The 16,347-nt window shown below is 48.1% G+C and overlaps 1 protein-coding gene across 2 annotated transcripts in view; it reads right to left on the reverse strand.

The window, feature by feature from the left end:
• Positions 1-16,347, reverse strand: part of LOC115471609 (acylamino-acid-releasing enzyme-like) — a 342,862-nt gene that overhangs the window by 90,310 nt on the left and 236,205 nt on the right. For both annotated transcript variants that reach the window (XM_030205317.1, XM_030205316.1), the window contains exons 13-14: positions 13,337-13,388; positions 9,042-9,130 (exon numbers count right to left, since the gene is read on the reverse strand). In XM_030205317.1, the coding sequence (XP_030061177.1) occupies positions 9,042-9,130; positions 13,337-13,388 (141 nt within the window). The remainder of the gene's footprint in view (positions 1-9,041; positions 9,131-13,336; positions 13,389-16,347) is intronic.

Genomic DNA, 16,347 nt, shown 5'->3' on the forward strand with positions numbered 1-16,347 from the left:
GGGGGAGAGAGGAGAATCACTGGGTAAGGGTGGCTGGAGAGGGGGGGGGGAGAGAAGAGCTGCTGGACATGGGTGGCTGGAGAGGGGGGATAGGGGAGAGAAGAGTTGCTGGACATGGGTGGCTGAAGGGGGGGGGTAGGGGAGAGAAGAGAATCGCTGCCGCTGGGTATGGATGGCTGGAGTGGGGCAGGGGAGAGAAGAGCTGCTGGACATGGGTGGCTGCAGGGGGGCAGGGGAGAGAAGAGCTGCTGGACATGGGTGGATGGAGGGGAGGGGCGGGGAGAGTTGCTGGACATGGGTGGATGGAGGGGAGGGCAGCGGGGAGAAGAGAATCGCTGGGTATGGATGGCTGGGGGAGGGAGAAAAGAGTTGCTGGACGGGTGGGTGGATGGAGGGGAGGGCAGGGGGAGAGGAGAGTTGCTGGACATAGGTGGATGGAGGGCAGGGGGGAGAGGAGGGTTGCTGGACATGGGTGGAGGGGAGGGAAGAGTGAGGAAGGAGATGAGATGAGGGAAAAGGAAGAGAGGAGAAAAACTGCACATGGACGAAGAAAATAGGCAGAAGCTGGATCCACTGGACAGTGAAGTCTGTGGAGGACCCAGCTTTTACTTACGGATCATGTACGGCAAGAAATGAAGAAGGCGGAAAGTAAACAAATAAATGGAAAGGAAGCCCTGGAAACAGAGTTAAGAGGACAGAGCAGAATCGGATACTGGGCCAGCATGATCAGAAAAACAAAGTCAACAGACAACAAAGGTAGAAAAAATCATTTTATTTTCATTATAGTGTTTGGAATATGTCCACTTTGAGAATCAGGTGCTCAACATTAAAAGTTTATATTTATTTACTTATTTATGGTACTTTATCCCACATTAAACATGAATTAGATTGGAACCTTGGGATCATTTAATTTTTTTTTCCTGGAGTAATGCATTGCCCCCCCCCACTGGATCTCTCCCCGGCTATAGCCAGCTCTGCAATTGGAGGGGGGGGGGGCGCAACATTTACCAGCACACCACTGGCCAGATCCACAGCTATAAACGAATAATCCTAACCAAGTCAAACAGAAATCACACAGAGAAGTAGCGCAAGGCTGAGCTAGTAGTCCCAGCTAAACAAAAGAACCATCCACTCAAACAGGATCAAACAGAGAGGATGCACAGGACTGTGCTAGAAGACAGCTAACGGAAGAACGGCCCACTCGTGCCACACAGAGAGACCGCTCAAGGCTGTGCTAGTAGTCACAACTAAATGAAAAAAACAATCCACTCAAACACAACCAGAAACCTCACAAAGAGAACTCAAACAGAAAGCATACAGGAAAAACTCAAGAGAAGGCCACACAGAGGAACACTCACAGCAATGCCATACAGAACTCAAGGATAAGGGAAGCCACTCGTGAGGGAACACTAAGCTGTACCACACAACTCGGGGAAAAGGGAAGCCACTCAAAGGAATACTCAAGGATGTGCCACTAGGCACTCAAGGAAAAAAAGGAAGCCACTCATAAAAATATACAAGGCTGGCCACGCAGCACTCAAGGGAAAAGGGGAGCCAACTATAGGAATACACTCTAGGCTGTGCCATACAGCACTCAGGGAAAAGGGAAGCCACTCATAGGAATACACTATGCTGTGCCACATAGCCCTCAAGAGAAAAGGGAAGCCACTCATAAAAATACACAAGGCTGGCCACGCAGCACTCAAGGGTAAAGGGGGAGACAACTATAGGAATATACTCTAGGCTGTACCATACAGCACTCAGGGAAAAGGGAAGCCACTTACAGGAATACACAAGGCTGGCCACGCAGCACTCAAGGGTAAAGGGGGAGACAACTATAGGAATATACTCTAGGCTGTACCATACAGCACTCAGGGAAAAGGGAAGCCTCTGCAGTCAAAGATTTAAAGCAAACAAAGGGTAAACAAACAATGTTCTTACCAGAACTCAGCCAGGAAGGGAAGGGAAAGGCAGGCAGAGACAGAGCACACCTAGCTGCACAGGAGCAAGGTAATCAAAGAAAGCAGCTGGCTGGCAATAATCGGCTCTCTGCACAGTGAAAGGTAACAAGGGAAACCACACAAGGAAACAGAACAGGCTTAAGCTGGAGAGCCTAGACAACAAGAAAAGAATCTATTCTGGTTCAAAGCAAAACCACACACAGAAAAACAGAACAGGGCTTTGCTTGGAAGCAAAGTTAACTGGCTAGTAATCCATACAGGTTTAAAGCAGAACAATACACACAGAGAAACAAAAGAGGGCTTTGCTTGAGAGCAAACCTAACAGGAAAGTAATCCATACAGATTCAAACCAAAACCACTCACACAGGGCTCAGGGCTGTGCCCAAAGACACAGTATAACAAGAAGACCAGTTCCCTCAGAATCAAACAACAGTACAACAAGAAAAAGGAAAATAGACCTGTTGCAACGGCAACGCAGGAAAGCTCCCTGGGTCCTTATAAAGGACTAGGCTGATGATGTCACAAGTAGGAAATGAAGCAGAAGCAGGGAGACCAAAGCGAGGCTTGGCTAACAGGAACAACAATAATAGGAAAAAAGGCAGACTGGAGAGGTCACAGAGCTAGATACAGAGAAACAGTAGGTCTGAACATAAGGGCACGGCCACAACCGTGACAGTTACCAATCTCTCTAATGTTGAAATCAAGAGCACCATACTTGCTTCCATTAGCCATACGTATTAGTATTAGGAATGATAGTAATCTTTGTTGTTTGGTAGTCTTCTGTATTGCTCTGCAAATAAACCATTTCCTTTTATATAGGCCATATTTCAAATTAGTAAATAAAGAGGAATTCTGAGCTTTGGGACCAGAGATTGCGTGTATTCATCCTCTAGTTTTAGTGCCATCATCTACAAACCAGATCGTACATGTTTTCATGTCAGCTGTTCCTTTACAAAAGAGTATGAGAATAGTCAGATGAGACAAATCAAACTTTCCAACTCAGGAATGAGAGGAGAAAAAGGTCTTCCCAGAAGGTCAGTTTGAGGAGCTCGTCACTGCTTCATATTTAACTATGGAGCTCAAGCAATCCTATCCACAGAAGTATGGCATGATTACAAGTATGTTAGATTGGTATGGTAAGAAGGGCCAGGAAGGTAAAATTATGTATCATACCTGATAATTTTCTTTCCATTAATCATAGCTGATCAATCCATAGACTGGTGGGTTGTGTCCATCTACCAGCAGGTGGAGATAGAGAGCAAACCTTTGCCTCCCTATATGTGGTCATGTGCTGCCGGAAACTCGTCAGTATGTCGATATCAAAGCTCCATCCGCAGGACTCAGCACTTAGAGAATTACACCCACAAAGGGACACTCTGCCCAGCTCACCACCGCCGAAACGGGGAAGGGGAATTAACCCAGCTCATCCCCACACAAGTGGGGGAGGGGAATCCGTCCAGCTCATCCCCGCAGAGCGGGGGAGGGACACCACCCCGCCGATGCGGGGGGATCTGGCTTATCCTGCAACCGCAACCGCGGGAGGAGCTGACTGACCCTAACACCGCCGAAGCGGGAGGGGTACAAAGCTGCCCTACAGCCGCGGGAGGGAGTGCCGGCAGAATTTAAGTCTCAATCCAGCCCCGTAAAACGGAGGGGAGAGGAATGCAGCAGCTCACTGTAACACAAACTCGTCTCAACTCTTGAAGAATCCAAGTGAAAAAACTTGAACACGAAGTCCTCCTGAAGTAACTGAAGACTAAACTTGAACCTAAAATTCAACCAGAATATAAACAGTACAGATATCTGGGAGGGGCTATGGATTGATCAGCTATGATTAATGGAAAGAAAATTATCAGGTATGATACATAATTTTACCTTCCATATCATCATGCTGATCAATCCATAGACTGGTGGGATGTACCGAAGCAATACTCACCCAGGGCGGGACATTGAAATCCCTGACCTCAACACTGAAGCTCCAAACCGGGCCTCCGCCCGAGCAGCCACAGTCAAGCGGTAATGCTTGGAGAATGTATGGGCCGATGCCCAAGTTGCCGCCTTGCATACCTCTGCCAAGGAGACGGACCCGGCCTCCGCCATCGAGGCCGCCTGAGCTCTAGTGGAGTGGGCCTTCAACTGAATAGGCGGCACCTTCCCCGCGGCCACATAAGCCGCTGCAATGGCTTCCTTGACCCATCTTGCCACTGTAGGCTTAGCAGCCTGCAGACCCTTACGAGGACCTGCAAACAGGACAAACAGATGATCCGATTTCCGGAAAGCATTGGTCACTTCCAAGTATCTGATGAGGACCCGTCTCACATCCAGACATTTGAGAGCAGAATACTCTTCTGGGTAGTCCTCCCTACGAAAGGAAGGGAGACAGAGCTGCTGACTCACATGGAAGCGAGAACAATCTTGGGTAGGAAGGAAGGCACTGTGCGAATAGTCACTCCTGCCTCAGTGAACTGCAGAAAAAACTCTCGACAAAAGAGTGCCTGGAGCTCGGAAACTCTTCTGGCTGAAGTGATAGCCACCAAAAAGACTGCTTTCAACGTCAGGTCTTTCAGAGATGCCCTCGCCAAGGGTTCAAAAGGCGGCTTTGTAAGGCTCTTAGCACCAGGTTGAGATTCCACGCAGGCACCACTGAGTGCAGAGGAGGGCGCAGGTGATTAACTCCCTTGAGGAAACGCACCACATCTGGCTGCGAAGCCAGGGAAGCACCCTTCAGGCGGCCCCTGAAGCAAGCCAGGGCCGCTACCTGGACTTCCAGGGAACTGAGCGACAGGCCTTTCTCCAGACCTTCTTGCAGGAATGCCAGCACTGAAGAAATTGGAGCAGTAAATGGAGAAAGTGAACCTGCTTCTGTAAGCAGTAGAAGTAGAGCGCTTCCTCGCTCTCAGCAGAGTGGCGATGACCTTGTCTGAGAAGCCCTTCTTCCTCAGACTCTGCCGCTCAATAGCCAGGCCGTAAGACCAAAGGGGGAGGGATCCTCCATCACCACGGGACCCTGATGTAACAGGCCCTGCTCCACTGGTAGTCGCAGAGGTTCGTCCACTGAGAGCCTGATCAAGTCCACATACCAGGGACGTCTGGGCCAATCCGGACCCACCAGGATTATCCGGCCCGGATGCTTTGCCACCCAGTCTAGCACCCTGCCCAACATGGGCCAGGGCGGGAACACATAGAGAAGCTCTTGTGTCGGCCACTGTTGGAGAAGAGCATCTACTCCCAGGGATCGAGGGTTCCGTCCTCTGCTGAAAAAGCGCGGCACTTGGCAATTGGCCGATGACGCCATCAGATCTAGGCTCGGCTGGCCCCAGCGCTTCGTGATGTCCAAGAACGCCTGAACATATAGCTGCCACTCTCCGGGCTCCAAGGTATGGCGACTGAGAAAGTCCGCCTTGACATTCATGACTCCGGCAATGTGGGCCGCTGACAGCTGTTCCAGGTTCGCTTCTGCCCACTGGCATAGATTCATGGCCTCCTTGGCTAGAGGGGCGCTCTTGGTACCTCCCTGGCAGTTGACATAGGCCACAGCCGTGGCATTGTCCGACAGGACCCGTACAGGCTTCAACGCCAGTACCGGGATGAACTCCAAAAGCGCCAACCGAATGGCTCTGAGTTCCAGGAGGTTGATAGACCACTTTACCTCTGCAGGAGACCAGAGCCCCTGCGCTGTCCTTCCCAAGCAGCGGGCTCCCCAGCCCGACAAAGAGGCGTCCGTCGTGACGACAATCCACTCCGGGGTCACCAGAGGCATTCCTGCAGACAACTTGTCTGTCTGCGTCCACCAGCTCAGCGCCTTGCGCACTGCTGGGTCCAAGGGAAGGCGCACAGCATAATCCTCCGACATCGGAGTCCAGCGCTGCAGCAGAGAGTGTTGTAGTGGTCTCATATGAGCCCTGGCCCAGGGCACTACTTCCATCGTGGCCGTCATAGAGCCCAACAGCTGCACATAGTCCCAAGCCCGAAGAGGAGAGGCTACTAGGAACTGGTCCATCTGAGCCTGAAGCTTGACAATCCGATTGTCTGGCAGGAACACTCTGCCCACTTGGGTGTCGAATCGAACTCCTAGATACTCCAGGGACTGAGTTGGGCGCAGCTGGCTTTCCTCCCAGTTGATGATCCACCCCAGGGAGCTCAAAAGAGCAACCACCCGGTTCACAGCTTTGCCGCACTCTGTATCAGAGGGGGCTCGGATCAACCAGTCGTCCAGATAAGGATGGACTTGTACTCCTTCCTTCCTCAGGAAGGCCGCGATGACCACCATTACTTTGGAGAAGGTCCGCGGAGCAGTAGCCAACCCGAACGGGAGGGCTCTGAACTGGAAGTGTCGGCCCAGTACTGCAAAACGCCGAAAGCGTTGATGAGGAGGCCAGATGGGAATATGCAAGTACGCTTCCTTGATGTCCAAGGATGCCAGGAACTCTCCTGCCTTCACTGCCGCTATAACAGAGCGGAGGGTCTCCATGCGAAAGTGCCTGATTGACCCCTTGAGGTCGAGGATAGGCCGTACAGAACCTCCTTTCTTTGTTACCCAAAGTAAATGGAGTAACGTCCCTTGCCAAGTTGATTTTCTGGCACCGGAACGACCGCACCCAGGCGGATCAGATTGTCCAAGGTCTGCTGCACTGCCACAGCTTGACCGGAGACTTGCAGGGAGAGAGTACAAACCCGTCTCTTAAGGGTCGGCAGAACTCTAGCTTGTAGCCGTCTCTGATGACTTCCCGCACTCAAGCGTCTGAAGTTATTGTGATCCACTCGCCCAGAAACGAGGACAGCCGTCCTCCAATCTGCACTGGGGTGTGGACCAAGGCCCCGTCATTGGGTACGAGACCCTAGGGGAGGACCGGAGGGAGCACCTCCGGGACGGCGGTCTCTGCGAAAGGAATGCTGCTTGGGGGAGAAGTTCCTCTTGCAGGAAGAGGGGGGCAGAGGAGCCCGACCTGCCCGGGCGGTACCGACGGGCTTCCTGAAACCGTCCTCTGGAGGTACCGGGGCGAGCACTAGCCCGAGCCCAGACCTCTGGTAACCTCTTGCCCTTAGACGTGCCGAGATCGGTCACGATTTTGTCCAGCTCGACCCCAAAGAGCAGCTTGCCTTTAAAAGGCAATCTAGCCAGGCGGGATTTAGAGGCGTGGTCCGCAGACCTATGCTTCAGCCAAAGCCACCGCCGCGCAGAGATTGTCTGGGCCATGCCTTTAGCTGAGGCCCTCAAGACATCATACAGCAAGTCTGCCAAATAGGCTAAGCCCGATTCCAGGGCCGGCCAATCAGCCCTCAAGGAAAGATCCGAGGGGGAAGCCCGCTGCACCATAGTCAGACACACCCTGGCCACATAGGAACCACAAACTGAGGCCTGCAAACTTAAAGCAGCCGCCTCAAAGGACGACCTTAAGGCCGCCTCCAATCTTCTGTCTTGGGCGTCCTATAGGGCCGTGCCACCTTCCACCGGCAACGCCGTTTTCTTAGTCACCGCAGTGATTAAAGAAACCACGGTAGGCCACAGATAGGCCTCACGTTCACTTTCAGGCAAAGGATAGAGGCGGGACATAGCCCTAAACACTTTAAGGCTCGCTTCCGGGACATCCCACTGAGCCGAAATTAAGGTGTGCATGGCATCATGCACGTGGAAGGTTCTATGCGGGCGCTTCGTCCCCAGCATAATGGCAGAGCCAACAGGGGCTGAGGGAGAGACGTCCTCCGGAGAGGAAATCTTCAAAATGCCCATGGCCTGCATTAACAGGTTGGGCAAATCCTCTGAGCTAAAGAGCCGCGCTGCAGAGGGGTCATCCGCTCCATCCGAGCGGGGATCCGTCTCCTCCAAGGAATCCGCAAAGGACCGTTGGGAGAACTCAGATACGCTGCCCTCATCTACATCGGAGGAGACAAAGTCCTCCAAGGCCTGGGAATCAACCCGAGGGCGTTTACCTCCGGGGGCCTCAACCTCTTTACCAGACGAGGGAGCAGGGGCAGCGTTTGCATAAGGAAGGCCTGATGCAGCAGCAAAACAAACTCGGGGGAGAGACCCCGCATACTGTGCACTTCCGCAGCCTGGGCAACAGCCCTAGACGCACCCTCAACCGGCGCTCGCAAGAGCGGGGGAGAGACATGCTGCGCATCCAAGATGGCGTCCGGCGCGACACTCCGCGAAGGAGCCGCACGGGAAGAACGGCGCTTAACTTTAGCTGCTTGTGCCGTCGCCCAAATTAAGGGCGTTCATGGCATCAATGTCTCCACCTCAAGGGCGGCCCAAGAAGAAGCCGTCCGAGCCGCGTGGCCGGCCAATATGGCGGAGGCGAGCCGCGGGGGATGGGCGTTTATGGCGGGAAAAACCGCCACACCGGAGGAAGGACCGGGACACTCATCGGTCACGAAACTGTCACCCAACAAGGGCGAATCAGACTTTAAGACCCCCGCATCCCCTCTAGAAGCGCACACGCGATCCGGGGAGCGACTCTTTGCGCCCTCGCCCTCCGACGCCATAGGCCACGTGGAGACCAATCGGGGAACCCCCTGCCCGCTATAAAAGGTAAAAATTACCTGCTGTCCGCTCCGAGCTGTAACGACCTGGTGTCCCAGTGAGTAGCTGCAATAAACGTTTAAATAAACGTCGAAATAAACGCCTTTAAGGACGTTCAAAATTTTTTTTTTTTTTTTTTAACGGAGCCAGCGGGAGGGGGGAGAAAAGGAGGGACCTGGCACCACCAGGTTTGCACTTGCTCAAAAGAGCCCTCAACCCCAGGCACTCAACAAAACCTAAAAATTAGGCTTGGAGGCCTAGCCAGAGCTGCTGCTGTGTGTGACCACCACCTGCTGAGATAGAGAACATACTGGGGAGTTTCCGGCAGCACATGACCACATATAGGGAGGCAAAGGTTTGCTCTCTATCTCCACCTGCTGGTAGATGGACACAACCCACCAGTCTATGGATTGATCAGCATGATGATATGGAACATACAGATATCTACTCACTTCAGTGCTCGTTCAAGCATCAGGATTTGGCCCTTCTCCCCACAGCCTAGAGCTTTGTTAGGAGACCACACCACATGGAATCACTTGTAAATAATCAGTGCCTACCAGGCTGGGAGGGCAGTTAGGTGATGAGTAGCTCACGACAACGAGATCTCGCTGGATGGTTAGCAGTGTCCAGCTTCCTTCTTCTGAATCTGGAACATGCAAAGAGAGTGGGAATATTTTCAAGAAGCCATGATACTTTGCCATTCCAATTTGGTGAACACCTCAGTTTTGAGCTCTGACTCAGTACTAGCCTGGCTGGATTTATCTGACGTTAGAGGTGGGATCTTTTTTCTTTCAGGATACAGAGATATCTACATAACCCTTCCCCCATCAAATTGAGCTTTATAATCTAAGTGCGCTCCTGTAACTGGGACACAATTCGCAGATTGCTGGTCTGTGTCAGCTTTCAGGGATTGGATTCAAGATATATTATTTCAGCAAGACCCCTTCTAACTAAATCTCTACATAGGGTGATATAATGAAGGCTGACTACCACTGTCAGTCAGAAAACAGGAGAAACCACCTTCACTGTCATATTTTGGTTGGCAAGCCAGTGCACATGGGTCCTTCCTTCACAGGAGTTGGGGGATTAAGGAGAGGCTGACTATGTCCAATAGTTGGGGTCCAGCACAGCTTGGGTGCTGCTGCTGCCCAAATGTCCCACTGCAATCACTCTCGCTTGCAGTCTGTGATCATTCTTGGTGCCCCCTCCTTCCCTCCCACCACCCAAATGTCCTCCCTGGGCCTCCTGGTGGTCTTGTGGGTATTCAGGGCAAGAGCGACCAGTTGCTCTGGCCCCTGCTGGTTCCATAGTCAAAACAGCTGCCAAGATTTCCTGCGGCAGCCTCACAAGACTCCCACGGGCGGTCCCAGCAGCCATTTTGAGACTGGAAAGAGCATAAGCAAGAGTCATGTTGGCTGTGAAACTAGGGATCACTCTTGCCCTGATGACCCACTAGACCACCAGGAGGTATAAAGGTAGGCTCGGGGAGGACCTTTGGGTGGTGAGGGTGAGACGCTGGGCAGAGAGTGATGGGGGAGGGGAGGAGAGGTGCCAGGTGGAGAGTGATCACTAGGGTGGGGAGGGAGTTTGGTTTCAGCTGAAAATGCACTTGCATTTCGACCAAGACCTGAAACCTGGATTACGGGTCATTTGAAACTGAAATTTGATCGGGCTCTATAGGTTTGATCAAGCATCTTACTGCACAACCAAAGGACATAAAGGAGACTGCAGATAGGGTATGTCTGTGGTGAGGAGGAAGAGTGGAATCCAGAAAACATGGAGCTCTAAGAGAGTGGTAACCATCTGTCTATCTGTGGGAGAACAAGCAGGAAAAGAGACTGACTCAGGGCAGTAGGAGGGATCTGACACCCAGATGCATTCCTGGTCTACTCGTGAGGGCTCAAGTAGTGTGCAGGGCCAGTGTTAGGGGGTGACAAATAGGGCAATTGCCCTGGGCCTCCAAACCATAGGGGCCCCCAAACCTGTCTCAAGCTAAAGGATGCATAGGCTGAAGGCCATCTTTTGGGCTCCCTCTCCGGATTCTGCCCTGGGCCCCTGAATGTCTACCACTAGCCCTAGTAGTGTGTGTGTGGGGACCTGTCTTCTAGGTGCATTTCTAGCATCCAAGTCAGACTGCTGTTTAATGCACATTTGAGTGACTGTGTTTTTGCATTTGCTTTGTTGAAGAGGAGAGGAAATGTGTTCCTGACAAGCATACTTCCCTTTAGGGCAGGAGTGAGCAGCCACAGTCCTCAAGGGACACAACCCAGTCGAGTTTTCAAGATTTCCATAATGAGTATGCATGAGATTGATTTGAACTTCTAGTACTTAAACCAAGGTTGTGGAGGAGTGGCCCATGGTTAGGGTGGTGGACTTTGGTCCTGCGGAACTGAGTTCGATTCCCACTTCAGGCACAGGCAGCTCCTTGTGACTCTGGGCAAGTCACTTAACCCTCCATTGCCCCATGTAAGCCGCATTGAGCCTGCCATGAGTGGGAAAGCGCGGGGTACAAATGTAACAAAAAAAATAAAAAGGTAAGTACCGGATACCAAGAAATACGGACTTGTTGAATTCTATATTAATATGAAAAAAAGATAGCAAAAGAAAAGATAATAAAAATAGTTAAATAAAAAATTAAAGGAGGTTTTTTTTAGGGTTAGTGAAGTTGTCTAGTCAATAGTCCAAAGTTCAACTGAGACGTGACAGACATCACTGAAGTCCTTTTCCTCCTTTTTTAATTTAGCTAAATTTTGATTATCTTGCACAGAAACGTTTATAGTGATCACAGTACAGAACATATGTAATATGCAGTACTTATCTGTTCATTATGACTCTCCCAGCAGCTTTGCAATCAGAAAAAAATTAAAAGTTTTAGTTCTCTGGTACAATATCTGACATTGCCTCTTCCCCCCTCACCATGTGAAATATCCAGCTTCCAAATAAATACAAATCTAAATTATAATCCTCTACTATGGATCAAGCTAGTCTTCTACTCATTTTCCTCTACAAGAGTCATGTTTCGTCAATAGTTTCTTCAGAAGGAGGAAAATGTATGCTAATTAGGAGGGGCAGACTTCCAACCTCGTGCCAGGCGAGGTAGTCTGGGGAGAAAGTGAAGGCACTTTGAGGAAGGGAGTTCAGAGATGGTGAGGGTTGGATGCAAGAGTTTTGTTAAATGGACACAGTACTCTTGTTTGGTAAGTGCAAGGGGCAGACTGAAAGGAAATCAGCAAGGGTTTGTAATGAATGAAGTCAACATGGGGATAGGATTTTAGCCAAAGATGCTCAGCAAAATGGGCACAGAAACACAGGTAGCAAATTCTGGAGGCCAGCCAAGGCTGGTGTTCATTATACCTTATAGAACCGGCATACTCATACAGAAACCAGCCAACAGGGATCCAAAATGGCAGCGACTGGGTAGTTGTGTTTGCTTTCTGGCCAAGTTCCTTGTTTTCTCCCAGACTAAAATTACCTAGTCTTTACACTTATGGGAAAATGCAACGCCAAGATTCACAGTTACCCTGCTGAGCAGTCTACTGTTGCTACTGGCAGCCCAATGGGTTGTTTCATAATAATCATAGGTACTGCTGGGTTGAATGCATTGCTGCGAAGAAGTTTTGGGAAAGGTATGCCTGCCTAAAGCTGATATCCCTCTTAATCCCACACTTAAGGAACTGTCAGCAGATTCATCACTAAGGGCGAGGAGCAAGGAGCCACATCACTTCCTGATGAGGTAATCAATGTGACTACAGAGCTGCCTGTGTTGGGTTGGCATCAAGGAGATTTAATAGACAGGAGATGAAGTGATGTCAAAACGCTGAAACCAATTAGGTTAATCTGAGCTTTCCCTTATTTTTCTATTGGAACTTTTGAGTTCTGAGTATTTTTTTCCTTATGGTTTAATTGTTGTTTTTTGCATTGTGGACATCTGTCTAGTTTCTGTTACAATATTCTCATTGGACATGTATACTGTGAAAATTAATAATAATAATAATATAAAGAAACCAGTTAACTATTGTGTTATATTTTCTTCTGCCTTGTTTGAACTGTACCAGTGATTTTGCAGAGTTTTTTTTCTTGCTGTGGTTTTATATATAATTTATTGCGGGGGGGGGGGGGGGGGGGGGGGGGGGGGGGGGGGGGGGGGGGGGGGGGGGGGGGGGGGGGGGGGGGGGGGAGATGAACATAATAAAGATGCTTTTTAGAAAATATCCCCTGGACTGGACTGAAGTTCTTTTGAGTATGAAGTTCCCCCAGTCAGGACCTTGGGGCATTGGCTGAGGCATCTGCAGGTTAACACACTAAGCACAGAGAATTGTAGGCTATGCCTATAAACCAACTTTTGGGAATGAGGTTACATGTATCCAATGTGTCTGACAGGGATGTGCTGCCATTTGAAATTACATTTCCTATGATAATTTGTTTCATTGTATAAATTAAACAACATTAAAAAAAAAACTAACAACATTTTGTTTTTTTGTAATTTCCAAGCCAGTCATACTGGTTAAATTTATAAAGCAAACTTTAACCCCCCTTCCTCATCCCTCAGGCTTACCCTCAATCCCATTATCCTCTTGTTTCTCTCTGCAACTTACTTGAAGTCCAAAAGAAACAGAAAAGTCCCCAGTCACTCGTGTCCCACATAGCCCAGGCATCAGAGCAGCTGCACCATTTTAAAGCCGGAAATGACTGACGATTACTCCTGTCCTTTTTGTGCCCTGGATCTTAGGTGTGCTGCAGAGTGTCTGTGATATGCACCCAGAAAAGCAAGTCTTGGTTGAATCCCATTCAAAAGAACAACCATAATGTTACAAAGACTTGGACCAGCTACTGAGCCATGAAATGCGCCTACCTGCAGTGAGAGGTCCTACAGCTCCTGTCTCTGTATCCACAATCAAAATGTCCTACAACAGAAGACAAGCTTGATTATGATAAGTCAAAATATGTCCTTTATGCACTGGCTGAGTACGAGGGTCAATTACAGCCTAGGATATAGGAAAACTCAATAAGTACACAGTGAGAGTGATTTTCAAATGATGAAACTGAGAGAAAAGGAGGTTCACACCTTCCACAAAAGCACAAACAATACAGACCAGGGGTGGAAGACGACCAAATCCAAATGACCAGCACAAAGAGTGAATAGGTCCTAATAAACTTGTATTGAAGCTCCTACTCACTCGTTGTGCTGGTCATTTGGATTTGGTCTTCCACCCCTGGTCTGTATTGAGGGTGATTTTCAAAGCCATTGCCATGGCTAAAACAGAGCATTACAAACATAGTAACATAGTAAATGACAGTAGATAAAGACCTGTATGGTCCATCCAGGCTGCCCAACAAGATAAACTCATTTTACAAGGTATGCAATACTTGTATACCTGAGTTTGATTTGTCCTTGCCATTCTCAGGACAGAGACCGTAGAAGTCTGCCCAGCACTCTTCTTGTACTAAAAGTTCTGAAGCTAACATCGAAGCCCCTTAAAATTTACACTCTAGCACATCCATATCTATTCAGTTACGATCAGGGCATAGACGGTAGAAGTCTGCCCAGTACTGGTTTTGCTTCCCAATTACTGGCGTTGCCACCCAATCTCCGCTAAGATTCTATGGATCCATTCCTTCTAAACAGGATTCCTTTGTGTTTATCTCACATGTTTGAATTCCATTACCGTTTTCATCTCCACCACCTCTCGCGGGAGGGCATTCCATGTATCCACCACCCTCTCTGTGAAAAAATACTTCCTGAGATTACTCCTGAGTCTGCTCCCCTTCAATCTCAATTTATGTCTTCTAGTTCTACCGCCTTCCCATCTCCAGAAAAGGTTTGTTTGCAGATTAATATAAGCCTCCTACATGCAGATAGAAGTGTCATTTCACATATACTTTTATCCACTGTAGGGGGAGTGTTCCTGGGGTGCAGGACTGGATTGAGATTTGGAACGACACAAAATTGTGCCTCTATTGTTACTCAGAAAAAAAGAGTATTTGAAGTGTCAGGGTACATGGCTATTTTTTCTGGGATAAAGTACATGTGTGGTTTTGCTTTAAAGATCTTTTACACACACTTTTCACCATTGTGGGCACTGATAAAATCATTGCTATGAAGGGCAATTTTCAGAAAACACATACCTATGTAATTCACCTGGCTTAAAGCTCTCTTTGAAAATGCCAGGTCATTTTCGGTGACCTGCATTGAATATCTGGTTTATTTTTGGCCATTAATATCAGGACTGATGTGAAAGAAACAGGCTGCTAACTGAAACAGGTGGAGGACTGAATGGAGGGGTTGGAAGGTGAACTCTGCACTGTTCAAACTGACACACAACAGCTTCAGAGACAACACCAGGATTTGCAGGATACAATAGAGGACTTGGAAAACAAGTCCCACGGGAGTAATTTGCATTTTAAAGGGATACCAGAGGACCACAGTCATGTGGATTACAAGCGAGTGGTCACTAAGTTTTGTGAATTTCTATTGGAGGGGCCAGACACAGAAACCTGTAATACAGACAGCCATGGTATAAGGCTGGAGTGAGTTCACTGTAGTGTCGGACCACTAAGGGATGTAATGCCACCAGAGCAGGAACATTTTTCTACCTTGCGCCACTTTTGTGGAATCTTCTTCCAAATTGTATTCATCGAGGAAAATTTTAAAAGATCTAAAGTAGCATTGAAGACTTATTTAATTAAACAGGCCTTTAACTTGGATATCTGCTGCGATGGTTAGTACACTAGGGTCTCTGATGATGGTAATTCCATTATGAGAATGTTTTATTGATCGTCTGCTATGTATGTGTGTGGGTAGGTCTCTCTTAGTAATATTATGGAATTGTTTGATTTCTTTTTAATTGTATTTTACTGTATTGTAAACCGCTTTGGTCTTTCAAAGTTAAGCGGTATATTACATTTTAATAAACATAAACGTCATTGCTTGGTTCCATGATTTCTCAGTGAAGGAAGAGCCTGTCTCCAGAAAGAACTTATTTGGGAGAATTCCAAGGTTGCTATTTTTCAAGATCTGGCTAGCTCTACTTTACAGAAATGGAAGGACTTGAGAGAAGTCACTAAATTCTTGTAAGCTTTGATATCACTGATCATTTCCATTTGGATATTGGAAATGGCACAACACTGAAAGAGATTTCTTTGAATTAGTAGCCAAACTTATTATAAATACAAATTTTTGCCTATTATTGGGTGTATTAAACTTCATCTGGATAATCCTGCTGATTCTCAGGTAGATGACTTTTTGACATCTTTAGATAGGTTGTATTTTACTTCTTTAATTGATTCCCATACTCATGAAAAAGGCCATCCACTTGACTTAGCAGCAGCTACAATCAAAGATAATGGTAACTGTAACTTTTCTTTTAATGGAGTTATTAGGGTACCGTGGTTGGATCATTTTCTGTTAGATTTTTCTCTATCTTGGAGAGAGGTTCAGAGAAAGCAACCTACTGCACCGGCTATTTGTTCATACAGCGACAAGGTTGATCCTGCTCTGGTGTGGAACGAAGCCAATGCAAAATTCTCTCTAGTTAAAACTACTGAGAACTTTCTGGTTGATTGGAACCAGATTAGTAAGGAACCTTTAGATGAATTGTCTCCTGCTATAACTAAAACAAAGATCCAAAGAAAATCTGATAGATCAAGAATTATTAGTTTTATAATGCACATGCAGAAGGTTGGAAAGAATTTGGAGACACCAACGCTCAATGGAGAATAAGACCAAATGGTGTGAGAAAATCCATTTATATAAGCAAATGTTAGTTACTAAAAGATGTGAGTACTACACTAAACTGATAAGCACTGATTATCTTGATTCCAAGCACTTGATTATCTTGATTCCAAAATTGTTTGTTATGCTAG

The sequence above is a fragment of the Microcaecilia unicolor genome, chromosome 6, assembly GCF_901765095.1.
Source record: "Microcaecilia unicolor chromosome 6, aMicUni1.1, whole genome shotgun sequence".
NCBI classification, from domain to species: Eukaryota; Metazoa; Chordata; class Amphibia; order Gymnophiona; family Siphonopidae; genus Microcaecilia; species Microcaecilia unicolor.